The sequence below is a fragment of the Somniosus microcephalus genome, chromosome 22, assembly GCF_052327205.1.
Source record: "Somniosus microcephalus isolate GS21.2 chromosome 22, FLI_Smic_1.0, whole genome shotgun sequence".
In the NCBI taxonomy this organism is placed as follows: Eukaryota; Metazoa; Chordata; class Chondrichthyes; order Squaliformes; family Somniosidae; genus Somniosus; species Somniosus microcephalus.
This window is the reverse complement of record NC_141008.1, coordinates 41674413-41702177: the sequence shown is the minus strand read 5'-3', so window position 1 is coordinate 41702177 and position 27765 is coordinate 41674413. Positions and strand designations below refer to the sequence as shown.

At 46.2% G+C, this 27765-nt stretch overlaps 1 protein-coding gene across 3 annotated transcripts in view; it reads right to left on the bottom strand.

Moving 5' to 3' along the window:
• dhrs11a (dehydrogenase/reductase 11a) overlaps nucleotides 1-27765 on the bottom strand; it is a 148783-nt gene that overhangs the window by 57885 nt on the left and 63133 nt on the right. For 2 of the 3 annotated variants that reach the window (XM_085964509.1, XM_085964511.1), the window contains exons 2-3: nucleotides 21151-21360; nucleotides 5405-5499 (exon numbers count right to left, since the gene is read on the bottom strand). In XM_085964509.1, the coding sequence (XP_085820635.1) occupies nucleotides 5405-5499; nucleotides 21151-21360 (305 nt within the window). Of the gene's footprint in view, nucleotides 1-1417; nucleotides 1548-5404; nucleotides 5500-21150; nucleotides 21361-27765 lie in introns of all 3 variants that reach the window. The other variant, XM_085964510.1, reaches the window with a different exon arrangement.

Sequence of the window (27765 nt, the reverse complement as noted above, 5' to 3'; positions counted from 1 at the left end):
CCAGAACTAGAAAATGTAATTCACTTTGCTTCCAATTTCCACCCTTCCCTCACCTTCACATGGTCCATATCTGACTCTTCCCTTCCTTTCCTCGACTTCTCTGTCCCCATTTCTGGGGATAGGCTATCGACGAACATCCACCATAAGTCCACTGGCTCCCCACAGCCACCTGGACTACACTTCCTCCCACCCCGCTTCCTGCAAGGACTCTATCCCAGTTTCTCCGTCGCATCTGTTCTGACTATGCCGCCTTCCATACTAGTGCTTTCGATATGTCTTCCTTTTTCTTCAACCGAGGATTCCCCTCTACCATGGTTGACATGGCCCTCGACCGTGTCCATTCCATTTCCTGCATTTCTGCTTTCGCCCCTCCCTCCCAGAACCATGATAGGGTTCCCCTTGTCCTCACCTTTCATCCCACCAGCCTCCACATTCAACAGATCATCCTCCGCCATCTCCAGCATGATTCCACCACCAAACACATCTTCCCCTCCCCTCCCCTTTCAGCATTCCAAATGGACCGCTCCCTTCGCGACACCCTGGTCCACTCCTCAATCACCCCCAACACCCCTTCCCCGGCACCTTCCGATGCAAGCGCAGGAGATGCAACACCTGCCCTTTTACCTCCTCCCTTCCCACTGTCCAGGGCCCCAAACACTCATTCCAGGTGACACAGCAATTTACTTGTATTTCTTGCAATTTAGTATACCGTATTCGCTGCTCATGATGTAGTCTCCTCCACACTGGGGAGACTAAACACAGATTGGGTGACCGCTTTGCGGAACACCTCCGTTCAGTCCGTAAGTGTGACCCCGAGCTTCCGGTTGCCTGTCACTTTAATTCTCTGCTCCACTCCCACTCTGCCCTCGGCCTCTTGCATTGTTCCAACAAAGCTTAATGCAAGCTCGAGGAACAGCACCTCATCTTTCAAAGAGGCACTTTACAGCCTTCTGGACTCACATTAGAGTTCAACAATTTCAGACCATAACCTCTGCTCCTATTCTTTCAGACGGCAGCTGTTGATGATTCTGCCATTCCCATTTACACCTCTTCTAGACTCATCTTTTGTTTCTTTACTTGTCCCATTACCATCTCCTTTTGCCTTACACCATCATCCCTTTTGTCATTTAATTACTCCTGCCTTCCATCCTATTACAGACCTTCCCTTTTGTTCTTTCCTCCCCCACCCCCTTTCCCTGCTCTGTACTTGCTTAAAATCTGTTTCATCTCTAACTTTTTCCAGTTCTGACGAAGGGTCATTGACCTGAAACGTTAACTCTGTTTCTCTCTCCACAGATGCTGCCTGACCTGCTGAGTATTTCCAGCATTTTCTGTTTTTATTGCAGTGGAATACTTCCCCGCTCTCAATGGCCCATACAAGGATGTCTCCTTTCATTACAACTTGCACAGTTCTTACCGTGGCCCTTATGTGCGTCTTGGCTTCTCGGAGCTCTTGCCTTAACCCCTCAGTCAGGGCAGTTACTGCATACTTTGTAGCAGCGTAGAAATGGGTGGCTGAGGTTGGCACCACTCGGTGGCCACTCATACTAAAATGGCAGAAGAGGGGAGAAGAGATGGCGTCAAGTCTACTGCAGCACGTAAAGTGCTAATTAAAGCTTACCAAATAGACAGGACCTAGAGAAATATACATACCTAAACAAGTCAGTTGTATAAATATGGCTTTATTCCATGGAATGCAAGGTGTGTAAATGAGAATTGGCGCGATTACATTTAAAAACAAAACCAGCTGGTCCACGAGCGTCTTCAGATGGCCTATTTTCCTGCAATATTCGACTGTCTTTCTAAAAGGTTTTAAAAGGGAGAAAAAAAGGGAAAAAAGCTATTTGCTACACGATAGACATGCGCCTTTGAAGGAACGGAGTCCAAAATTCTCGCTTTTGTGGACGTTTAAAGTTTTATCACCAACAGTAGCAAACGACGCCCAAGTAATTGTGATGCAGCAACACCTTGCAGGATAGCCAGCGAGAACGATGTGGAATTGGGAACACCACAAAAGTCGCAACAAAGAAAGTGTGTGCAGATTTGATTGACAGATTCTTTTGGCACTTCCTCAGTCAGACTGGACAGTCTCCAGGGATTGATAAAAGAAAGTTGCGGTTTTTCAATAGGAAGTGCGACCAACTTGTGTTCGGTATTTCCACAGAGAGTTGATCTCTGGACTGACCTTTAAATTGCAGACCTTTGGCTGCCTGCCCGCTATTTTTATAAACTCATTTCAAATACAAGACTATTAATTTGGTCACTAAATGATAGCAATATTCCATAGAAATATCGCACAGCAGGTTATTTCACAGAAAGTACAGTTTAAACACTTAATGAACTTAAATAGAAGTGGGAGTTTTATTGTCGTTCAAACGGCTGTGCAATATGAATATTTAAATTGCATGATGCTTCAAAATTATCAAGTACCAATTGCATTGTTGGATAGAGTTATGCAGAGGACTATTTCTTTAAAAAAAAAACCTAAATCAACAGTCCCATTTTGATGCACAGATCCAGCTCCTCTTGCCAGGGCCCATAATTGGAATGACAGGTTTTAGGTCACAAGTTTGTACATGAATAGCCTCTGGTTATTCCTGAATTTTTCATGTAATTACTACATCAAACAAGGAGGAGAGAGTGTTCAGCCCAGACACCGACAGCTGGAACTCAAAGTCCCTCACTGTAATACACCTCATTACATCAGGACAGTTTGATACAAGAACAATGCAAAATAACGAGACCCTTTTCATGGGGGCGGAGGGAAGAGGCGGCTCACAATACATCAAGAGAAAGGAAAACGAGATTTCAGGAGGAGTCCATTAGCTCAGTTATAATGTAACAAAATCTCTAAAAATCTGTTATGAAATGGATCATTCAAAGTAATAATTCACAGCAATGACAACCATGGACTTCTGCTCCTTGTTATTGTACAATGTCAGACTTTAAAACAAAACAGCACTTTGACACTTCAACGGCAGCTGACCTTCCCCATTAGGCGAAACCAGTTCATTTTACTGCTCATAGCCACAGGTCTTGGAAATACCTTCCACAATAAATCACTCTCAGTGGCAAGCCGGGTACATTAGGCACATACACACTTGTCTTTGAAGGTCAACAAAAGCAACACTTGCACTGTTGAATTGCCACAAAACTATTACTCATTTCTTGTCTCTGAGCGTAGAGACCTGCAGCCCAATTAATAATAAACCAACGACAACTCAGTGAATTCTTTTTTGAGTCTATGGTCAAGGCGACCTCCGATTATCATTCACAAACCCAGATTAAGGAGGCGGCATTTTTTTTTAAAATATATTTGCGAGGTGGACTGGGTTGTAGAGCTGGAGGAGGGTTCTGCTGGTCAGGACCTCTTCACATCGCCATTCTCTTCTGACCTGGTTCAGCCTGATTGGGGAAGTTGGTGCAGTTTCCCTAGTTCGGCTGGAGCCAAAATTGCAGTCGGCGGCAGGGGGGGGGTGGGGTCCAATGACATCATCGGACCCCAACCTGCACATTTAAAAGTAGGACCCCGTCAGCTTTGGGCGGGCGGCGTAGCTGCTTGTTCAGAAGGTCCAGTAAAAATTGGTAACCGTGAGATCTGGGTGGGTATGCCACCTGGTGTATTTTAACTGTTTACCCGCCTGGTAGGTAGGGTTAAAATCCACCCCAGCGTATTTTACCCACAGAAATACTAAGTCATCTACTCACACGGATTGTTATGGCAAAGGTGAATAGTAATGGTGGGCGAGAGTAAGGTTTTTTTTTGAAAGTTTGTCTCAAGACTATAAATAATTATTTTAAAGACAATTCTCATTAGCTGCTTCCACTTAACCCAGTCACTGTTAAAGATGCCGTGAGTATTCCCACTTCAACCCCTATTAGAAAGTTGTTGTCCAGCACAGTGAGCTAGTGCTAGAAAAGACTGAAATGAATGAGTCAAAAGAATTACACAGCCATGAATTGGAGCAACATTGAACCAGGGCTCTTAAGCTACATTGCATTACCTCCTCGGAGCTGATCATTAGACACCGTGTCCCTTCCCTACTTAAATCATCCTCACTTCAACTTATTGAGACCTAAAGAGTGCACTCTCAGCATTATATATAATGCAACACTTGGCATTCTTGTTAACTTTTATATAAATGTTCACCAATAAAACCACCTACAGGAAACTTTGGTTTATCCGGAGGTTGTATGTCCGGAAACCTCGATCCAATGGCAGAAATCAGCAGCCGTTTTGTTAGGTTTTTTTTCTTCCTTCCCCTAGCACTTTTTTTTTTAAACAGTCAGGCTGTGGAAAGCATCTCTGTAGCTTAGCAACAGCTTCAGAGACGCTTCCAAGGCACAGGCCGAGTGTTTACAAGCTGTTGCTAAGCAACAGTGTTTGTTGTCAGATACGGAGATGAAAACCTCCATATCCTTCAACATTAGCGCTGGTCTATCCGGAAGTTTTGATCTAACAGCACCAGCTCGGTCCCGTCGGTGCCGGATATCACGAAGTTTCCTGTATTAGGTAAACAGTACTCAGTCCACTGTACATCAGGTGAAATTTGCCTGTCTAAGCTCAGCTCACACATTTTACAAAACTTGCAATGAGAGAACATACATATTTAACATGACAAAGTCTGCCTTTGTCTTAATGAATATGAAAAGACAGTTCTGAAATCCTCTTCAGCAGATTGCAACAGATTGCAATAAAAATAATGAAGTTCTGAACTTTGTACTTGTTCCGGGATTTAATCAGGAGTCATTGGGACCAACATTACTTTATCTACAAAAGCAAAATACTGCGGATGATGGAAATCTGAAATAAAAACAGAAAATGCTGGAAATACTCAGCAGGTCAGGCAGCATCTGTAGAGAGAGAGAAACAGAGTTAACGTTTCAGGTCGATGACCCTTCGTCAGAACTGGAAAAAGTTGGAGATGCAACAGGTTTTTAAGCAAGTGTAGGGGCAGAGAAAGGCGGGGGGGGGGGGGGGAGGAAAGGAAAGAACAAAAAGGGAAGATTCTGTGATAGGATGGAAGGCAGGAGAGATTAAAATACAAAAAGGGATGATGGTGTAAGGCAAAAGGAGATGGTAATGGGACAAGTTAAGAGGCAAAAAGATGAGTCTAGATGAAGTGTAAATGGCAATGGCAGAATCATCAACAGCTGCCATGTGAGAGAAAAAAAACGTACTTTATCTGATATCACATCCACTGATAAGATATTCTGAAAAAAGACTTCATATTCTGGAAAGTGGAATTTTACCCAGCACTGCTTTAATGCTGACGGTTTTATTTTTGGGCTGTTTACCACTGAGACTGCATAAAACAAGCACCATAATGAGAGGTTGTTATGGAATAAGAGGGAGATGAAGAAAGATGAGTTCCCATGTTAACCAACAATTCAAATCTCCTACCTATTGATGTTAATAATGTGTCCATCATCAATATTCCGCTCTTTCATTGACTGGTAGGCCTCTCGGGTACAGATAGACATTGCTATCACATTAACCTGAAACAAAGAATGGAGACATGAGTTCAACACTTTACACTTAGCCCTCTACAGTTTCACATTTGAAGATTCTTGTGTAAAATCTACTATTGATGTCATAATTTACAGTTACAATACTGTGGAGGAGGAATCCCTAGAGTGTATACGGGATGGTTTCCTGGACCAATATGTCGAGGAACCAACTAGAGATCAGGCCATCTTAGACTGGGTATGGTATTATGTAATGAGAAAGGATTAATTAGCAATCTTGTTGTGCGAGGCCCCTTGGGGAGGAGTGATCATAATATGATCAAATTCTTCATTAAGATGGAGAGTGAAGTAGTTGACTCAGAGACTAGGGTCCTGAATTTAAATAAAGGAAACTACGATGGTATGCGGCACGAGTTCGCTAGGATGGATTGGGGAACGTTACTTAAAGGGTCGACGGTGGATAGGCAATGGCAAACATTTAAAGATCGCATGGATGAACTACAGAATTTGTTCATCCCCATTTGGCATAAAAATAAAATAAAAACGGTTGACTCAACCGTGGCTAACAAGGGAAATTAGGGATAGCATAAGATCCAGGAGGGGACATAATTTGGCCAGAAAAAGCAGCAAACCTGAGGATTGGGAGCAGTTTAGGATTCAACAAAAGAGGACAAAGGGATTAATTAAGAGGGGGGAAATAGAGTATGAGAGTAAGCTTTCAGGGAACATAAAAACTGACTGTAAAAGCTTTTATAGATGTGAAGAGAAAAAGATTGGTGAAGTCAAGTGTAGGTCCCTTGCAGTCAGAATCGGGGGAATTTATAATGGGGAACAAAGAAATGGAAGACCAATTAAATACATACTTTGGTTCTGTCTACACAAAGGAGGACACAAATAACCTCCCAGAGATGTCAGGGAACATAGGGTCTAATGAGAGGGAGGAATTGAATAAAATCAGTATTTGTAGGGAAATGGTTAGGGAAATTGACGGGATTGAAGGCCGATAAATCCCCAGGGTCTGATAATCTACATCCTAGGATACTTAAGGAAGTGGCCCTAGAAATAGGAGATGCATTGCTGGTCATCTTCCAGGATTCTATAGACCCTGGAACAGTTCCCATGGATTGGAGGATAGCTAATGTAACCCCAACTATTTAAGAAGGGTGGTAGAGAGAAAACGGGGAATTATAGACCGGTAAGCCTGGCATCGGTAGTGGGGAAAATGCCAGAGTCCATTTTAAAAAATGTAATAGCAGCGCACTTGGAAAACAGTGACAGGATCGGACAAAGTCAACATGGATTTACAAAAGGTAAATCATGCTTGACTAATCTACTGGAATTTTTTGAGGATGTAACTGGTAGAATAGATAAGGGAGAACCAGTGGATGTGGCGTATTTGGACTTTCAGAAGGCTTTCGATAAGGTCCCGCATAAGAGATTAGCATGTAAAGTTAAAGCACATGGGATTGGGAGTAAGGTACTGTCTTGGATAGAGAACTGGTTAGCAGTTCATCAGCATCAGAGTTGTGTACCACCACAATCTGTAACCTCGTGGCCCGGAATATCACTCACTCCTCTATCATTAAATTGAATAGTTCTTTCAAAAAGAGGACACTGTGGGCTGAATGGCCTCCTTCTGTGTTGTATGATTCTATGATTACCATCAAGCCAGTTGACCAATGAAAAGTGTAGAAGGGCCTGGCAGGAGCAGCACCAGGCGTACCTGAAAATGAGATGCCAATCTGGTAAAACTACTTCAAAGGACTACATGTATGCTTAACAGCGAAATCAGCATGCTTGAGACCGAGAGAAGAGATCACACAACCAATGGATTAGGACTTAGGGATGGGCAAAGCTCTGCAGTCCTGCCACATCCAGTGGTGAATGGTCAATTAAGCAACTAACAAGAGGAGGTGGCTCCATGAACATCCCCATCCTCAAGATGGCTGAGCCTAGCACGAGGGCAAAAGACAATGCTGAAGCATTTGCAACCACCTTCAACTGAAGTGTCGAGTGAATGATCCTTCTCGGTCTCCTCCTGAGGTACCCACTGTAAAAATCGGATAGCCAGGTGGTGAATTACAGAATACTAGAGCCTAGTCTTTAGTTGCTTACAAGCCTTTATTTACAGAGACACACATTACATCCTGTGCACCCACAAGATATGACACACACACACACACACCCCTCCCCAATTAATACCCACCACAATTAACACCCAATGGACACACCACTTGAATATAATTAACACTCGCCATCACAGATGCCAGCCTTCAGTCAATTCAATTCATTCCACAACATCAAGAAACGGCCGAGTGCACTGGCTATGGTTCCCGGTTGTAGTGCTGAAGACCTGTGCTCCAGAACTAGCCACACCCCTAACTAAGCTGTTCCAGTACAGCTACAACACTGGCATCTACCAGAATAGCTACAACACTGGCATCTACCAGAATGTGTGGAAAATTGCCCAGTTATGTCCTGTCCACAAAAAGCAGGTCAAATGCAACTCGCCCCATCAGCCTATTCACAACCATCAGCAAAGTGATGAAAGGAGTGAACGGTGCCATCAAATGGCACTTAACTCACCAGTAACCTGCTCACCGATGCTCAGTTTGGGTTTATAAAATCATAGCAGTTTATGGCACAGGAGGCCATCCGGCCCATCGTGTCTGTGCCAGCTGAAAGAGAGCTATCCCGCCTAATCCCACTTACCAGCTTTTTTTTTTGGTCAGGGCCACGCAGTTCCAGGCCTAATTAAAGCCTTGGTCCAACCAAAAAAACCTGAATTCCAGAGGAGCGATAAGAGTGACGGCCCTCGATACCAAGGCAGCACTCGACCGAGTGTGGTACCAAGGAGCCCTAGTACAACTGGTCAATGGTGAGGAGGGGAAAACTCCACTGGCTGGAGACATACCTGGCACAATTTTCGTGACCCTTCACGAAAATTGTGCCCAACTTAAGTTTCTTTATTATGTTTCAAGTGAAAGTCATTTGTTTCTGCAATATTCCAGCACCAGAACGGAATCGCATAATATTGTTCCTTACAACTGACGCAGCTTTATTATACGCAGAAACCATGGCAACAGGCACTTGCTGTAGAAATTCAGAACAATTTTGCTGAAGCACACACCACAGCCAGAGTCACTGTGCACAGAACAGGAATGAACCCAAATAGATTTTTGATCTGTTCACACTGTGTTAAGCCCAGTTGAAAAATTCAAGCTTCAGTTTCCTGTTGAATGAATATTCTCTGCTCAGGTCACATAATATAATTGAAACTTTATTCCCCCTATTCAATTTCCATTCGAAGGTTTTCATGCACCTGGATTTTGGCTCTAGACAAACACAAACAGCGTTACAGAATGCCTAAAGGTCAATGAACAAGTAGGCACAAAGCTATTAAAGGGGAAATGTATTCTTATTGAACTGTCATATATTCTCGGATTTCATGAAGTGTAATATGACATGTAACAATGTCTCTCAGTCACCCCTGGGGGACCATGTTTTATTCATTAAGACTGATGGATATGAGCAGCATGGAAGCAAATTGTGTGCGAAACTCTGCCTGCTGCAATGTCTGAAAATTCCATTCCAGTGATACCATGCATTGGGAGTGCTGCCCACAGCCCAGCATCCAGAAATCGGATGTGGCTTCCACGTATCATGAAAACCTGTAATATGGAGTTAAGTCGCTTTCAATTCTCGGCTTTTCTTTTAAAGCCTTAACAGGAATATTCTCTACCCTTGATTTTGCTTAGAATAATTTCTCCCTGGCGTTGCTGTTAAGTTGATTGCTAGACAAAACAATGCAATAGTGGACCTGTGTGTGCTAACACCGTTACCAATTGTTGCTAAGAGGATGTAAAAAAAATTTGGCTCCATTATGGCTTGTAACTTAGTGGTTTCATTGGGCAGAAACCAGCACATTAGCAGGTGGTCGGTGAGGGTACAACAGATTCAGTGGACCAGGGAAAGAATTCCAATGCATGGTCACTTCCCTCCGCTTCCAAACAAATAACACTCCGTGCACAGAGTATTTTACTCAGTATGTGTGTGTGAGTGCAAGATGGAGAGAGTAAGAAAGTGGGAGTGTGTGCGTGAGAGAGTACGTGTGTGTGCGTGAGAAAAAGAGGGAGTGCCTGCACCAAGAGAGAACAAGTGCATGTGCACAAGAGAGAACGAGCGCATGTGTGCATGAGAGAGAGAGAATGTGTGCATGAGAGAGGGTGTGTGCGAGAGAGCGAGTGAATGCGTGTGCAAGAGAGAGGGTGAGCGAGCACGAGGGCGAGCGAGTGAGCGCGAGTTATAGGCAGTATATTTTCTAGTTTCCATTATGTATTATGGACCTATGGCTTCAGTCAGCCTAGTACTGTGGCCTAATGCTTCTACAAGCTTCATTTCATGTGCTGACTATTCACACAATGGGTCACCTTATAAAAAGCAGCAAGTACTTATATAGCACCTTTAACGTAGTAAAACTTCCTAAGGCGCTTCACAGGAGGGTAAACAAAATTTGACACTGAGCCACATAAGGAAATATTAGGGCAGATGACCAAAAGCTTGGTGAAAGAGGTAGGTTTTAAAGAGCGTTTTAAAAGAAGAGAGAGGTAAGAGAGAAGCGGAGAGGTTTAGGCAGGGAATTCCAGAGCCTCGGGCCTTGGCAGCAGAAGGAATGGCCATCGATGGTTGAGCGATTCAAATCGAGGATGCTCGAAAGATGCTAGAAATAGAAAGATATTTCAGATGAATACGTGGCTAGAGGAATGGTGCAAGGGGGAGGGATTCAAATTCCTGGGACATTGGGCCGGTTCTGGGGGAGGTGGGACCACTACAAAACGGACGGTTTGCACCTGGGCAGGGCCGGGACCGATGCCCTAGGGGGAGTGTTTGCTAATGCTCTGGAGGAGGGTTTAAACTAAAATGGCAGGGGGTTGGGAACCTGAGCTGAGAGACAGAGGAAAGGGAAACAAGGATAAAAGCAAAAGACAGGAAGGAGAAAAACAAAAGTGGCAGGCAGAGAAATGAAGGGTTTAAATCAAACATGGCCACAGTAAATAATAATTCTAAAAGATCTAAGAGCATTAAAAAAACAAGCCTGAAGGCTTTGTGTCTTAATGCAAGGAGCATTCGTAATAAGGTGGATGAATTAGCTGCGCAAATAGAGGTAAACGAATAGGATATGATTGGGATTACGGAAACATGGCTCCAGGGTGGCCAAGGCTGGGAACTCAATATCCAGGGGTATTCAATATTCAGGAAAGATAGGCAAAAAGGAAAAGGAGGTGGGGTAGCATTGCTGGTTAAAGAGGGGATTAACACAATTGAAAGGAAGGATATTAGCTCTGATGATGTGGAATCTGTATGGGTAGAACTGAAAAATACCAAGGGGCAGAAAACGTTAGTGGGAGAGGTATATAGACCTCCAAACAGTAATGTGGAGGTCGGGGATGGCATTAAACGGGAAATTAGAGAAGCGTGCAATAAGAGCACAGCAGTTATCATGGGTGACTTTAATCTACATATAGATTGGGCTAACCAATTTAGTAACAATACTGTGGAGGAGGAATTCCTGGAGTGTATACGGGATGGTTTCCTGGACCAATATGTCGAGGAACCAACTAGAGATCAGGCCATCTTAGACTGGGTATTATGTAATGAGAAAGGATTAATTAGCAATCTTGTTGTGCGAGGCCCCTTGGGGAGGAGCGATCATAATATGATAGAATTCTTCATTAAGATGGAGTGTGAAATAGTTGACTCAGAGACTAGGGTCCTGAATTTAAATAAAGGGGACTACGATGGTATGAGGGGCGAGTTGGGTAGGATTGACTGGGGAATGACACTCAAAGGGTTGACGGTGGATGGGCAATGGCAAACATTCAAAGACCTTCTGGATGAACTACAGAATTTGTTCATCTCAATTTGGCATAAAAATAAAACAAAAAAAGGTGACTCAACCGTGGCTAACAAGGGAAATTAGGGACAGCATAAGATCCAAGGAGAGGACATATAAATTGGCCAGAAAAAGCAGTAAACCTGAGGATTGGGAGCAGTTTAGGATTCAACAAAAGAGGACAAAGGGATTAACTAAGAGGGGGGAAATAGAGTATGAGAGTAAGCTTTCAGGGAACATAAAAACTGACTGTAAAAGCTTTTATAGATGTGAAGAGAAAAAGATTGGTGAAGTCAAGTGTAGGTCCCTTGCAGTCAGAATCGGGGGAATTTATAATGGGGAACAAAGAAATGGCAGACCAATTAAATACATACTTTGGTTCTGTCTTCACAAAGGAGGACACAAATAACCTCCCAAAGATGTCGGGGAACATAGGGTCGAATGACAGGGAGGAACTGATAGAAATCAGTATTTGTAGGGAAATGGTGTTAGGGAAATTGATGGGATTGAGGGCCGATAAATCCCCAGGGCCTGATAATCTACATCCTAGGGTACTTAAGGAAGTGGCCCTAGAAATAGTAGATGCATTGCTGGTCATCTTCCAAAATTCGATAGACTCTGGAACAGTACCCATGGATTGGCAGGTAGCTAATGTTACCCCACAGTTAAAGAAGGGTGGTAGAGAGAAAATGGGGAATTACAGACCGGTAAGCCTGACATCGGTAGTGGGGAAAATGCTAGAGTCCATTATAAAGGATGTAACAGCAGAGCACTTGGGAAAAAAAGTAACCGGATCGGACAAAGTCAACATGGATTTACAAACGATAAATCGTGCTCGACTAATCTACTGGAATTTTTTGAGGATGTAACTGGTAAAATAGATAAGGGAGAACCAGTGGATGTGATGTATTTGGATTTTGAAAAGGCTTTCGATAAGGTCCCGCATAAGAGATTAGCGTGTAAAATTAAGGCACATGGGATTGGGGGCAAGGTATTGACTTGGATAGAGAACTGGTTGGCAGACAGAAAGCAAAGAGTTGTAATAAACGGCTCTTTTTCCCCGAGTGGCAGGCAGTGACTAGTGGGGTACCGCAGGGATCGGTCCTTGGACCCCAGCTATTCACAATATATATTAGTGATCTGGACGAGGGAACTAGATGTAATATCTCCAAGTTTGCAGACGACACAAAGCTGGGTGGGCATGTGTGCTGTGAGGAGGATACCGAGAAACTCCAGTATGATTTGGACAGGTTGGGTGATTGGGCAGAAGCATGGCAGATGCAATAGAACGTGGATAAATGCGAGGTTATCCACTTTGGTGTCAAAAACAGGAAGGCAGATTATTATCTGAATGGCAATAGATTGGGAGAAGGGGAAGTGCAATGAGACCTGGGCGTCCTTGTACACCAGTCGCTGAAAGTAAGCATGCAGGTGCAGTAGGCGGTTAAGAAGGCAAATGGTATGTTGGCCTTCGTAGCGAGAGGGTTTGAGTACAGGAACAAGGATGTCTTGCTGCAGTTGTACAGGGCCTTGGTGAGACCACATCTTGAGTATTGTGTGCAGTTTTGGTCGCCTTATCTGAGGAAGGATGTTCTTGCCATGGAAGGAGTGCAGCGAAGATTCACCAGGCTGATACCTGGGATGGCAGGAATGACGTATGAGGAGAGATTGAGTCGATAGGGCTTGTACTCGCTGGAGTTTAGACGAATGAGAGGGGATCTCATCGAAACTTATAAAATTTTAACAGGACTAGACAGACTAGATGCTGGAAGGATGTTCCTAATGGTCGGGGAGTCCAGAACCAGGGGTCACAGTCTAAGGATAAGGGGTAAGCCATTTAGGACAGAGATGAGGAGGAATTTCTTCACCCAGAGAGTGGTGAACCTATGGAATTCTCTACCAAAGAAGGCAGTAGAGGCCAATTCATTAAATATATTCAAGAAGGAGTTAGATCTATTTCTTAAGGTTAAAGGGATCAAGGGATATGGGGAGAAGGCAGGGACAGGGTACTGAATGATCTCATTGAATGGCGGAGCAGGCTCGAGGGGCCGAATGGCCCACTCCTGCTCCTACCTTCTATGTTTCAAGAGGGCAGAATTGGAGGAGCACAGATATCTCAGAGGGTTGTAGGGCTGGAGGAGATTACAGAGATAAGGAGGGGCGAGGCCATGGGGGGATTTGAAAACAAGGATGAGAAATTTAAAATCGAAGCGTTGCTTAACCGGGAGCCAATGCAGTTCAGCAAGCACTGGGGTGATGGGTGAACTGGACTTGGTGCGAGTTAGGACACGCACAACGGAGTTTTGGATGACCTCAAGTTTACGGAGGGTAAAACTTGGGTGGCCGGCCAGGATGCGTTGGAACAGTCAAGTCTAGGGGTAACAAAGGCACAGATGAGGGTTTCAGCAGATAAGCTGAAGAAAAGGGGGTGTCAGGTGACGTTATGGAGGTGGAAATAAGTGGTCTTAGTGATGGTGTGGATATGTGGTCGGAAGCTCGGCTTAGGGTCAAATAGGACAACACCAAGGTTGCGAACAGTCCGGTTCAGCCTCAGACAGTGGCCAGGGAGCGGGATGGAGTCGGTGGCTAGGGAACGGAGTTTGTAGTGGGGACCGAAGACAATGGCTTCGGGCTTCCCAATATTTAGTTGGGAGGAAATTTCTGCTCATCCAGAACTGGATGTCGGACAAGCAGTCTGACAATTTAGAGACAGTGGAGGGGTCGAGAGAAAAGGTGGCGAGGTAGAGCTGGGTGTCGTCAGCGCACATGTGGAAACTGACGCTGTGTTTTTGGAAGATGTCGCCAAGGGGCAGCATGCAGATGTGAAATAGGAGGGGGCCAAGGATAGTTCCTTGGGGGACACCAGAGGTAACAGTGCGGGAGTGGGAAGAGAAGCCATTGTAGGTGATTCTCTGGCTACGACTGGATATACAAGAATGGAACCAGGCGAGTGCAGTTCCACCCAGCTGGAGAACAGTGGAGAGGCGGAGGAGGATGGTGTGGTTAACCGTGTCAAAGGCTCCAGACATAGAAGATAGAAAATTAAAACTCTCAACCTTGCAACAAGAACACGTCTGACTGCCAGCCTCATCTGTGTAGCAAGCATCTACATCAATGAATATTGGTGATGGGGATTCTCTGAGGTCTCTGGCAGAGGTTGAAGTAGTGCACTGTCCAATCATTTACCCCTGCCATTACAATGGCATGGAATTTTGTACAGGATAACATTTAACAAAAAACAATTTGATATATACTGAAGACTATACTTCGTCTTGACTCCCCGTGTGCAACACCGTGGGACATTGGCTAGTATAGTTTAAAACTTTGCAAAGTCATTTAAGAGACTCCTTTCATTTTATGGCACTAGAAAACACAATTTAACTGGAGAGCTTAAGGTGAAAAATAAAGTAATATGTTGAAGCTACTAGTTTTTAGTACAAGAAGCACTCTACATTCTTGTACAATTTAGTGAACTGCTTTCATTTAGTGCATTTCTCTTTAAATGTATTATTGTGGACAGATTTCACCGTTTCCAAGTTGGGCTGACCTCTTCTGTTAGTGGGAGATGATTAGAATAGATTTTCTGTTCCTTCAGACTCAACTAATGAGGTATCAAAGTCTAGTCAGACTGTAAACAACACTTCTGATAGAGATATTGGATAAAAATAGTAGGAAAAACTATATCATGGGGATTCTGAACGCCAGATAGGAACAAAGTTTAAAATATCTTAACAGAATGGAAAATTGGCTTCCTCTGGTTTGGTCTTGGTACATCACTAACCCAGATTTCGCGGTCAGCGACGGCGCTCACCCCTGACCTCGAAGAAAGCTGCCTACAAAGATCTAGCGATCTCTGTGGTGTGGATTTCATCTATCCCAACGTTAATTTCATTCTGGCACCACCTATAGAGGATCTTCGGCATCCAGCAACAGTGATGTCATCAAGCAGGCTAAGCAGTCAATCACATCGAAGATTTCTCACAGACAGCAAACCAGGAAGTAAAAAGTCCTGATTATCCTTCACTTTGTAATCATACAGACAGCGAAATAAAGATTCTGGCATACACATGGGATTACGGTAGAAGCTAAAATATCAAACTTACTTTAAAAATATTTTAAAAATCTATGGGAATTTTGAACAAAATGGAGAAATTTGACATTCCACAAATAGAAAATTAGTTTTTCAGGGCCAGAAAAGTTATGCAGCAGTAATTATGACTTAGTACACTATTAAAAACCCAGTTACACCTCATTCAACAAGGCTTAACCTTTGGGGGGGGGGGGGGGGGGGGGGGGGTTTACAACAAAATTAGAGTGTAAAAAGTGGAAGTTCATGTCAATTCAAGTTATTTCTAACATTTCCATCTGCAGGATTTCAACAGCGCACCCTATGGAGGAGCAGGGTATTACTGACAGCAACTTCTGGATTTCCGCATTTAACTGCGCATATGCGGATGCAAGGAGTTGCCGTCAGTTTCACAGAGTAATGATGGCGAATGTCGACAGTTTCACCGTCATACATCCGCAAAGTCCGGGCCAATGTCTTTGAATCGTTCCCCAGGTTCGTACATAAATCCAGAAAGTTTTGTTGTGAAGTTGGGTTCAACAAATAAGGATCATAGGCCTAGAAATTCAGTATAGCCACGTTTGGGGCGCTACAGCTGGGCGTTCGCTAAACTTAGCGCCACCTACGCCGATATTCAGTTGCATCGCCCCAAGAGGTTGCTGCTGCGCTAAAGCAGGCGATGCACGACTATCATAAGGCACTAAGCCGGTGAGCCAAGGCGCTAACACCGAGGGCGGGCGCAGCGCAGGTGCGGCGAGTTTCTGAATGAACGCAGACACGCTGGCGCCGGTCAGCTCTTAAAGGGGGAGGGTCGACTTGTTTGGCTGCCATGCCCTGCACACTGCAGCCCTGAAGCAAGGCCTGACCATTGCTGGTTCATCATTTCTACGCCCTGGACCATGGGGAAGCCCGCTATTCTTCCAAATCCCATTGCACACTCTTGCTGCTTGTCCAGGGTCATGGGGACGGAGATGTACTGACGTCTCCTTCTGAAAAGGGCATTGTTCACCTGGCGGATGCAGCAATGTACCACGAACTGGGAGATGTTGGCAATGTCCCCAGCAGCGGTTTGGAAGGAGCCGGTGGCATAGAAGTTGAGAGCCACCGTCACCTTCACTGCCACCGACAGAGACGTCCTGCTCCTCAGCTATGGCTGCAGATCTCTGCGAAGCAGGTGGCAGACCTCAGTGACCACCTCCCTTCTGAATCGCAGCCTCTGAACACACTGCTCCTCAGACATGTTCAGATAGGAGAACTGCTGGCGGTATACCCTGGGTGGGTAAGGCCTCTTGTGCCGACGCCTGTTGGCCCTTCTCCATCTGGCCATGACTGGCACTCTCTCATGGCATCTCTGATCCCTTTGAATGCAATGCAGAAAGCCAACGTTTCCACCCATTGCAGCCCCCATTATATGTGGCGACTCAAGGCTATGGCACTGAAAGTTAAATCCAAGTACAAAGCTCTGGCCTGAAGCCAGAATTACCTGTGCGAGCGCTGAGTCAAAGCAGAAAGCTCTCTGCCTTTGTCTCTCTCCAAATATCCGTCTCTCACACAGAAGGATTGGCACAAAATGGCTGCCACTTATAATGCAGGAGGAGTCCCCTTTAAATAGCGCCCCCCGCAGCGACTGGGAACCGTTCCCCTCTACCAGTCGCTGGGGGCGCCAGACGCAAAGAAGGGCGGCGCCACTGAAGTTCCGGTTCGGGGCGCACCAAGGGCGTTGCACCATGAAGTGACGTCACGATCCGCGCGCGCAGCTGAGCGGGCGCTGCGGTTTTGCGCCGCCGCTAAATCTTGAGTGAAGTTCGCGAGAGGCGCAGATCGCGCCGCGCCCAGGCGCTAGCCGCTTAGCGCCCCACTTCTCCTCCTCCTAAGGCGCTAGCGGCTGGCGCTAACAACTGAATTTCTAGGCCATAATCTTTTGGTCTAATTTGCTTGCACTGCGCTTTTCGTGTAAGGGTTTTTATTCATAGATTGCTGTACACATTCGAGTGTGAACAACCCAATCCAAGATAGCAAGAAGTGCATGAACATAAGACGATATTCCCTTCCTCAGAGGACAATCAATTTGCTCTTTTCGGTACCTCCTCAGCCGAGGTCAAGCAACCTCCGCTCATTCATTCAAAAGTCTTGTTGCCCCCCCCCCCCCCCCCAATACTGGGACTGCTGTGTGTAGAATGCTGACTCTTGGAAGAAACTGAATTGGAAAAATTGGATATGAACAGAAAGGTCAAAGTGCGGATCAGTAATGCTACGAATATGTGATTTAGTGCTTTTTAGTTGCAGAATCCATGGCAACAGCTGATCTGTATTAGCAGTGGATTCTGAAGCCTGCACATTATTCCATTACAGTATTGTAATGGAATAAAAGCCACTGACAGTCACAATATCTGCAGCAGACCCGTTTAAGAATATTTTTGGCACTGCTTGGTGCGACATATAAAAGTAATTATTTAAAAAGTCACGCTAACATATGGAGCACGGCATATTGCAGTACAGTTCGACACAACATGGGGAAGTGCCATAGAACGGCTACCCCCAACTACAGCTGCTCAGCATCAGTTCATCTTTCCACTAATATTAAATGATTCAAGAATTGCTACACTGATTTTAGTGCACTTGCTTTCTGAAGTAACCTGCAAGGCATAGAAATGATAGGTTTAAGAGCTAGGGTAGCACTTACTTAGGGGAGTGAAACTATTTGAATTAAGATCAGGCATAAGTGAAATAACTCATTAAAAGCCCGAGATTGAAAGAGCTACTGGCTCTGATGCACAGGCACTCATATTCCGACCTGAGCAAGTAACTGCTCCCGTGCTGATCAACTGGTTTGGTCCGATCTCCGTGGAAAGCAGCAATCCAGAGATGGGAATAAAGCCCGAATTTTCCACGTTTGAAAGTCAAGGCTGTGCCACCCATGGAATGTGTGCACCTGGTGCAAGGGGGACTAGCCTGGTTGGATTTTTCAACTTAACCCCCGCCCCCCTCATTTGAATGGACTCCCTGCATATGGAAAATATGTGCAGGAAGCAAGACCTCAGTGCTGGTTGGCAGCCAGTCAGAACATTGAGTCAACAGGAAAGTTATGAAGATATTGCCCCTGGCAAATATAGCATTCGTCACTTGCTTTATGCATGACAGGCTGATGTCTGGTGTGCTGGCCTGGAAGGATCCTGTGGTATAAAAATGTTATGGCCGTTATAACCTTCACAGCTATGGGTAGCACCGTAGCGCTCTTGAAGGTGGTCTGCAGGTCAGCGTGCGGCAGATGACAACAACAACAACAACAAAAACTTGTATTTATATAGCGCCTTGAACATAGTAAAACGTCCCAAGTCGCTTCACAGGAGTATTATAAGACAAAAAAATTGACACCGAGCCACACAAGGAGAAATTAGGGCAGATGACCAAAACCTTGGTCAAAGAGGTAGGTTTTAAGGAGGAAAGAGGGGTTTAGGCAGGGAATTCCAGCGCTTGGGGCCTAGGCAACAGAAGGCAAGGCCACCAATGGTTGAGCGATTATAGTCAGGGATGCTCAAGAGGGCAGAATTAGAGGAGCGCAGATATCTCAGCAGTCTTAGTTATGCCACAGATATGTGGTCGAAAGCTCATTTCAGGGTCAAATATGACACCAAGGTACAGTTCAGTCACTGATTCTCTGCTGAAGTGGAGGTGCCAAAGATAGGCCCTTCAGACATGCTCAGGTACAGCTGGCGTAGTCTGTATACTTGGGTCCTGGGGTATCTGTGTACAAAGTTTCTGAGGTACTTTTCAACTTAAAGATGGTGTACCACACAAGGAGAAATTAGGGCAGATGACCAAAAGATGGTGTACCATTTTTATTCAAGAATTCATCCTCCTCCTCCAAGTATTGCAATGTAATGGGAATCCCCTAGAAATCCCATCCTCCCACCATGCTTGGCTGCACTTGGGACATTGGCAATTTCAGCCAAGATTGTAGGCAAATGCGACTTGCAAAAAAATTGACACTTTAATAAACGTGTCCAGACCTGGAGCCTTAATACAAATGTGCAAGATGTTTAATGTTGTTGCACAAGAATGCTCAGCCAGCTTTAAAGTGGCCAGGCCCATTTCAAACAGACAGCCATTTTATACGGGTTTACTTTTTGGCAGGGGGAAAAAATAGCTAACAGAAAATTGGCCACAGTTGTACAATCACACACCACTAAATGATGTTCTACATGGCTAATGGAGCCTTGGAAAAGTGACTCCTAAAGTCAGGCCCCAAGCTCTATTCTACCACTTTGTGGAACACATTCAAGTACATAAAATGCACTGCACATTCAGTCTGTCCACAATAAAAGTGTACATTATCAGGGCTGTTTTTATTCCAAGGACTGAACGAAAGCCCTCCAGGATGATCTTGAATAGTCAATTTTGACTGAGGAGATGGAAGCACAGCAATGCTATGAGTGGTGAAGTGGATCCGACAATTAATGCCTGGGCCAGTTGTGCCACGATAGTCTTAGAGAGCTGAGTTTTTTTTTTACTTCAGAAATGCATAGAATGAAAGGCGATTTGATTGAGGTCTTTAAAATAACGAAGGGATTAGACTTGGTTCATGTGGATAGGACATTGAGTTAGATAGGTTAGGGAGGACCTGAGGACATGCGTACAAGTTACTTAAACATAGAACTAGGTTAGATGTCAGGAAGATTTTCTTTTTGTAGAGGGTCATCGACCTCTAGAATAAATTGCCAGCTAGTACAGTGTGTGTAGATTTACTGCAAGTGTTCAAAAGGTTAAGTTCCTAATTATGGCGAATATTGCAGCTTACAAAGGTAGGTAGTATTAAGCAGTGTCTCTCATGGAACTTGTTTTGTTTACCTTTGGGGGGTCAGAGAGGAATCTCACAGATGTTTCTCCCCTCTGAATTGACCTAGGGTTTTGTCTCTCTCAGGAGATTGTGCGGGTGGGTGTGGGGGGAAATTGGAATCATGATACTCAGTTGCACTGCGACGATTTGGGACAAGCTCAATGGGCCAACTGGTCTTCAACAGTCCGCCATTTTTGTATATTCGTATAAGGCAGAGATTTTAGGACAATGCCACACTATATGAAGGGTACCCTCTTATGAGTCGCAATGCCAACACCGACCTCTGATGAATCGTCCAATTTAGCTAGTGTTTGTGGGTATACTAGAATCTGGGGAGAGTTTTCATTCCCATCCATAAATGCTAAAAATGCAAAAGACCAAATAGTTGACCAGATACTGTGAGTGAATTCAATCCCAAAACCTCTCTGAGTTTCTAGGTTTCTGTAAATTATACTGTCCCCCACCTTGTTGAATATGTTAGACTTTGGCCACAAAGTGTAGCTTTCTGGTTTCTTGCTGGATAATATTTAAGCTGAGCGGTCCCAAAGGTTGCTCCCCATCGTGATCCATTAACACACCTCTAAGCTGTAAAAATCTATAAAATTACTATAGAACTTGAAATGCTGACTTAATAAGAAACCCTCTGACATAGACATCTCTAACACAGCTGATTCCTACTTTCACCAAATCTATATTAAACTAAGGATTCTGTCATAAGGGTGCCATTGAATGTGACAAGACCATCCTAAACAGGGATCACAGGCAAGGAGAATTTTACAAGCACAGCACGCCAGAGATGTTCTTTTCCATCAGAAGCGTTAGTCTCCACAACCTTTCAGTGCCAATGAAGTCCCCTTACAGCCCTTCTCATTTATTAACACTCACATCAATCATGTTCCTCCAAAACTCTGTCCTCCCCGATAACAGCGGCTCAGGATGGGCCAGGCCTGCATTGTTGATGCACACGTCCACACCCTGGTGCAGTGTCTTGATGGCAGAAAACATAGAGAGGATCTCCTCCTCGCTGGTCAGGTCGCACTTGTATGGGACCAAGGTTCCTGTATAGCCAGCGCTTTCACATTCAGCTGCTAGCTTCTGCAAGAAGAAGAAGAGGAAATGGTTAAGAAAAAGACTTGCATTTATATAGCACCTTGCATGACGTCAGAACGTCCCAAAGCACTTTACAGCCAATGAAGTACTTTTGGAAGTGTAGTCCCACATCACGCAATGCTATAAATCTTCATGAAAGGTGCCACAGAGTAGTAGGTGAGTATTCAAATCTAATTTTCCAGTTGGTAACTTCACAATCTCTTGTGAGCAAGAAGGATATGCGCTTTTAAGATAACTGAAAATTGTGGGAAGATCACTTGCCAGGAGAGGGCAAGTGCAGCTCGACTGACTGCTTTCTCAGACAGGGATTAGCACACAACACGGATTCAATAAATTTACAATTAAAAAAGGGTTGTACCTCTAAGACCTTGACTCAAATCCACTGCAGATTGATGAAGTGAAAGTCTCTTCCATCTGCTAGCTTTTTGGGGCCATACACAAGGTGAGTTTGGGCAGTCATAATCTAGTTCCTAGTGAGCAAGGGCCCACAGAATGGAATTTGTTCCTAATTCAGCAATCTCACTCAGAGAGGCTATAGGGTGGTTGGAGTGTAAACAGGAAAAAGAAAATGTCAGAGTGGCGCAGGAACTCTTCTAAAGTTAGGTCTGGGACAGTAGGAGCTTTATTCTGCAGCTAACCTTGCTAGATTTGAGCAGGTGCTTGATTCTGCTACTGAATGGCCAAAATGGAAAAATGTTCCATTCTCTACCACAAACGTCCCTCACAATGACAGCACAATGATCACAAAACAAAACAATTAATAGAGCATGGTTCAGGAAAGTCTAAATGACCCTTGCTTTGTAATGGATAGGAATTCATCAGAGCCTGTGGAAATGCCCCTCAATAAGGAATAAGCATCCTCAGGAGAGGAGGCAAGCGAAGATTGGCAAAGAAAAGAAACAAAAGGTGACAGATAATCAGATGGCCATTTTGCACGTGATCAATTGGACAAGGCAGACCTAATGACTTAGTCCATCTAGCTCCAGTGTACCTTTTAATGAAAATAGTACCTTTACCCAGCAAAAATCAATGATGGGGAAACAAAGATCTAAACCCAATCCTACAACAACAACTTATATTTATATAGTGCCTTTTAACATAATAAAATCGTCCCAAGGCACTTCACAGGAGTGTTATTAAAAAATATATAAATTTGACACCAAGCCATATGAGATGATGTTAGGGCAGGTTTTAAAGAGTGCCTTAAAGAGGAAGAGAGAAGATGAGAGGCGGAGAGATTTAGAGAGGGAATCCCAGTGCTTAGGACCTAGGTAGCTGAAGGCACGACCGCCAATGGTGGAGCATTTAAAATCGGGGATGTTCAAAAGACCAGAATAGGCAGAGTGCAGCGGTCTAGGGGGATTATAGGGCTGGGGGAGATTACACAGATAAAGAGGGGCGAGGCCATGGAGGGATTTGAAAACATGGATAAGATTTTTTTTATTTTTTTTTTAATAAATCGAGGCATTGCTTAACTGGGAGCCAATGTAGGTCAGCAAGTACAGGGGAGATGGGTGAGCAGGACTTGGTGTGAGTTAGCACACGGGCGGCAGTTTTGGATGACCTCAGGTTTGTGGAGGGTGGAACTAGGGAGGCCGGCCGGCCATGAGTGCACTGGAATAATCAAGTCTAGAGGTGATAAAGGCATGGATGAGGGTTTCAGCCGCAGATAAGTTGAGGTAAGAGTGGAGACGGGCGATATTACGAAGGTGGAAATGGGCAGCCTTAATGATAGAACAGATAGGAGGTAGGAAGCTCAGTTCATGATCAAATATGACACCAAGGTTGTGAACGGACTTGGTCAAGAACACAAGAACACAAGAAACAGGAGCAGGAGTAGGCCAATTGGCCCCTCGAGCCTGCTCCGCCATTCAATAAGATCATGGCTGATCTGATCCTAACCGCCAATCCACTATGACAGGACTATCTCCTGAATCTAACAGAATTAGACACACGAAACAGGAGCAGGATCAGGCTACACGGCCCCTGGGCCCGCTCCGCTACCCACAGGGCCATGACCGATCCGCACCTAAACTCATGTCCAAATTCCTGCCCGCTCCCTGTAACCCTTAATTCCCTTTTCTTCTAGGAAACTGTCTATTTCTGTTTTAAATTTATGTAATGATGTAGCTTCGACAGCTTTTTGGGGCAGCATATTCCATGGACCTACCACCCTCTGAGTGAAGTAGTTCCTCCTCATCTCAGTTTTGAAAGAGCAGCCCCTTATTCTAAGACTATGCCCCCTAGTTCTAGTTTCACCCATCATCTGGAACATCCTCCCCGCATCCACCCGATCCAACCCCTTCACAATCTTATATGTTTCAATAAGATCGCCTCTCATTCTTCTGAACTCCAATGAGTAGAGTCCCAATCTACTCAACCTCTCCTCATATGTCCATCCCCTCATCCCCGGGATTAACCGAGTGAACCTTCTTTGTACTGACTCGAGAGCAAGTATGTCTTTTCTTAAGTATGGACACCAAAACTGTATGCAGTATTCCAGGTGCGGTCTCACCAATACCTTGTACAACTGAAGCAATACCTCCCTATTTTTATATTCTATCCCCCTAGCAATGAAAGCCAACATTCCATTGGCCTTCTTAATCACTTGCTGCACCTGCATACTAACCTTTTGAGTTTCGTGCACCAGGACCCCCAGATCCCTTTGTACTTCAGTACTTTCCAGTTTCTTGCCATTAAGATAATAACTTGCTCTACGATCAGCCTTAGACAGTTGCCGGGGAGAGAGATCGAATCAGTGGAAAGGGAACCGAGTTTGTGGTGCGAACCGAAGACAAAGCCTTCAGTCTTCCCGATATTTAATTGGAGAAAATTTCTACTCATCCAGTGCTGGATGTTGGACAAGCAGTCTGATAGAATAGAGACTGTGGGGGATTCGAGAGAGGTGGAGGAGAGGTAGAGCTTGGTATCATCAGCGTACATGTGAAAACTCACGTTGTGTTGCCGGATGACGAGGGGCAGCATGTAGATGAGAAATAGAGGGGGCCAAGGAGAGATCCTTGGGGGACACCAGAGGTGACGGTGCAGGATCGGGAAGAGAAGCCATTGCAGGTGATTCTATGGTTTAATTCCTATCTTTCGAACCATAGCCAGACGAGTGATGTTCCATCCAGCTGGACGACGGAGGAGCGGTGTCGGAGCAGAATTTTGTGGTCAACCATGTCAAAGGCTGCAGACAGATCAAGAAGGGATAGATTACCTTTACAGTCAATTAGGATGTAATTTGTGACCTTGGTAAGAGCAGGTTCAGTACTGTAGCAGGGGCTGCAGCCTGACTAGAGCGATTCAAATAAGGAGTTCTGGGAAAGATAGGCACGGATTTGGGAGGAGACAATACTGCTAAGAACTTGAGAGGAAAGGGAGGTTGCAGATGGAGCGATAGTTTGCCAGGACGGAGGGGTCAAGAGTTGTGTTTTTTTTTTTTTTTTTTTTTTGAGAGGGGTGCTGATGGCAGATTTGAAGGAAGGGGGGACTATACCGGAGGAGAGAGAACCGTTAACAATATTCGCTAACATGGAAGACAGGAAGGAAAGTTGGGTTGTCAGCAATTTAGTAGGAATAGGGTCGAGAGAGCAGTCAGTCTCATTGACAAGATGAGCTTTGAAAGGGCAAGAGGGGATATAGGAGAGAAATATGCAAATTTAAGGTTAGGGCAGAGGGAAACTGAGAGGAAGTAAGGCCCGGTGGGCTAGGGGACGGGAGGGAATTGAAAGCAGAAGCAGTTGAACGGATGTTGTCGATCTTTTTAACAAAGAAGTCCACGAGCTCCTCACATTTATTGTTGGAGGTGAGGGAGGAGGGAGCAGGGAGCAGTGTTTGAGAAGACGGTTGGTGGTGGTGGTGGTGAAGAGAAGCCTGGTGTTATTTTTGCCGTCCTGGATGTGTGGCCGGTTTTAGTGGTGGAGAGCAGGACCCGGTAGGGCTTTATATGATCGAACCAAATCTGGTGATGGATGATTAAACCAGTTGTCCACCAAAGACGTTTAAGTCTGCGTCCCTTGCACTTAAGGGAGCGGAGATGAAGGGTATACCAGGGGAACAACTAGGGTGAGAGAATGATTTTAGTGGGGACAAGGGCATCAAAGGTGGTGGAGAGGGTGTGATTTAGTAAGTCAGTAGCTGCAGAGATGTCATGGAGAATTGTAAGCCAAAGGCTAGGTAGTTGGGAATTGGAAAGTGCAGTGGTAAGGAACTTGAGGGAGAGTTTTTTTCTGGGGCATATACAAAAAGAAGTGGGTTGAGGAGGGGGATGGGGATCATGGGTAGAGAGTGATATAAGGAAATGGTCGGAGATTGCCTTACGGAGGGGATAGCGAGGCCACGCGAGATGATTAGATCGAGTGGGTGGCCGTGTATATGGGTGGGGGAGCTGACATGAAGGGAGAGATTAAGGGAGGAAAGGAGGGCAGTGAACTCAGAGGAGAGGGAGCAAGAAGAGTTGAGATGGAGGTTGAAATCACCAAGGAGGAGAACTCGCTCGGTGCAGAGGGAGGAAAACAGTGAAGCGATCTCATTAAGAAAATTGGTGTGGTATTTGGGTGGGCGGTACAGAATAAGGATTTTAAAAGAGAGACATGAGGGGTGGAACAAGGCAAGATGTTCGAAGGAGAAGTTGCCGAAGGAGTAGGGAGACAGACAGATCAAGGTGTGATTTAGATAGAAGGGCTACACCACTACCTGGTTTAGATGGGGAATGTGGTGGAAAGTATAGTCAGGTGGGGTAGCTTCATTAAGGGAAAAGGCGTCATCACCCCCTCAACCATGTCTCCATCAATGACACGATGTCAATTTGATCGTCCACAGTAAGGTCATGGATAACAAGGCCCTTATCTACAAGTGAACGTACATTTTGAAGGGAAATGCAGAGAGGGGCGATGATACCTAATTTACTGGCGTAGTCCAGAGCGGCAGAGCAGGGAGGAGGTTGGCGCGGTTAGCTCGCAGCAGGCGCCTAGGGCGGGGAGAGAGCAAGATCAGACAATTTGGGTTGCTGCTAGCTAGGAGGCAGCTACGAGTGCCTTGGTGGGCCGTTCGAAGGTTGCCAAGAGAGGCGCAGAGGGAAGCTGTGGAATTATTTAGGAGGGAGTCAAGCCTTGAGTGGCAGCAGGAGAATAGGAAGGATGATGAGTAGTGGAGAATAGGGGTTAGTGAGGGTAGAATACATGACAGCAAAGAAAGAAAAGGAGGCATGAAGACTGGGGGAAGGTAATGAAGAGGAAAAATGGAGAGACAGAAGTGATGGAATTCGCAGCAGCCGTCAAAATGCGCATGGACACAGGGAATGAAGTTACAAAGGTATGATTAAAAGAAAAGGCTTGCATTTCTATAGCACCTTCCATCACCTCAGAACGTCTCAAAGCGTTTTACAGCCAATGAAGTACTTCTTGACGTGTGGTCACTGTTGTAATGTAGGAAACACGGCAGCCAATTTGCGCACAGCAAGCTCCCACCAACAGCAACGTGATAATGACCAGATAATCTCTTTTAGTGATGTGGATTGAGGGATAGATATTGGCCAGGACACCGGGGAGAACGCCCCTGCTCTTCTTCAAAATAGTGCCAACGCCCCTGCTCTTCAAAATAGTGCCATGGGATCTTTTACGTCCACCCGGGAACAGGTGGGACCGGCGCACCCCGCCCGGGGACGGGTGGGACCGGCGCACCCCGCCCGGGCACGGGTGGGACCGGCCCGGGGACGGGTGGGACCGGCGCACCCCGCCCGGGCACGGGTGGGACCGGCGCACCCCGCCCGGGCACGGGTGGGACCGGCGCACCCTGCCCGGGCACGGGTGGGACCGGCCCGGGGACGGGTGGGACCGGCGCACCCCGCCCGGGGACGGGTGGGACCGGCGCACCCCGCCCGGGTGGGACCGGCCCGGGGACGGGTGGGACCGGCGCACCCCGCCCGGGCACGGGTGGGACCGGCGCACCCCGCCCGGGCACGGGTGGGACCGGCGCACCCCGCCCGGGCACGGGTGGGACCGGCGCACCCCGCCCGGGCACGGGTGGGACCGGCCCGGGGACGGGTGGGACCGGCGCACCCCGCCCGGGCACGGGTGGGACCGGCGCACCCCGCCCGGGCACGGGTGGGACCGGCGCACCCCGCCCGGGCACGGGTGGGACCGGCCCGGGGACGGGTGGGACCGGCGCACCCCGCCCGGGCACGGGTGGGACCGGCGCACCCCGCCCGGGCACGGGTGGGACCGGCGCACCCCGCCCGGGCACGGGTGGGACCGGCGCACCCCGCCCGGGCACGGGTGGGACCGGCGCACCCCGCCCGGGCACGGGTGGGACCGGCGCACCCCGCCCGGGCACGGGTGGGACCGGCGCACCCCGCCCGGGCACGGGTGGGACCGGCGCACCCCGCCC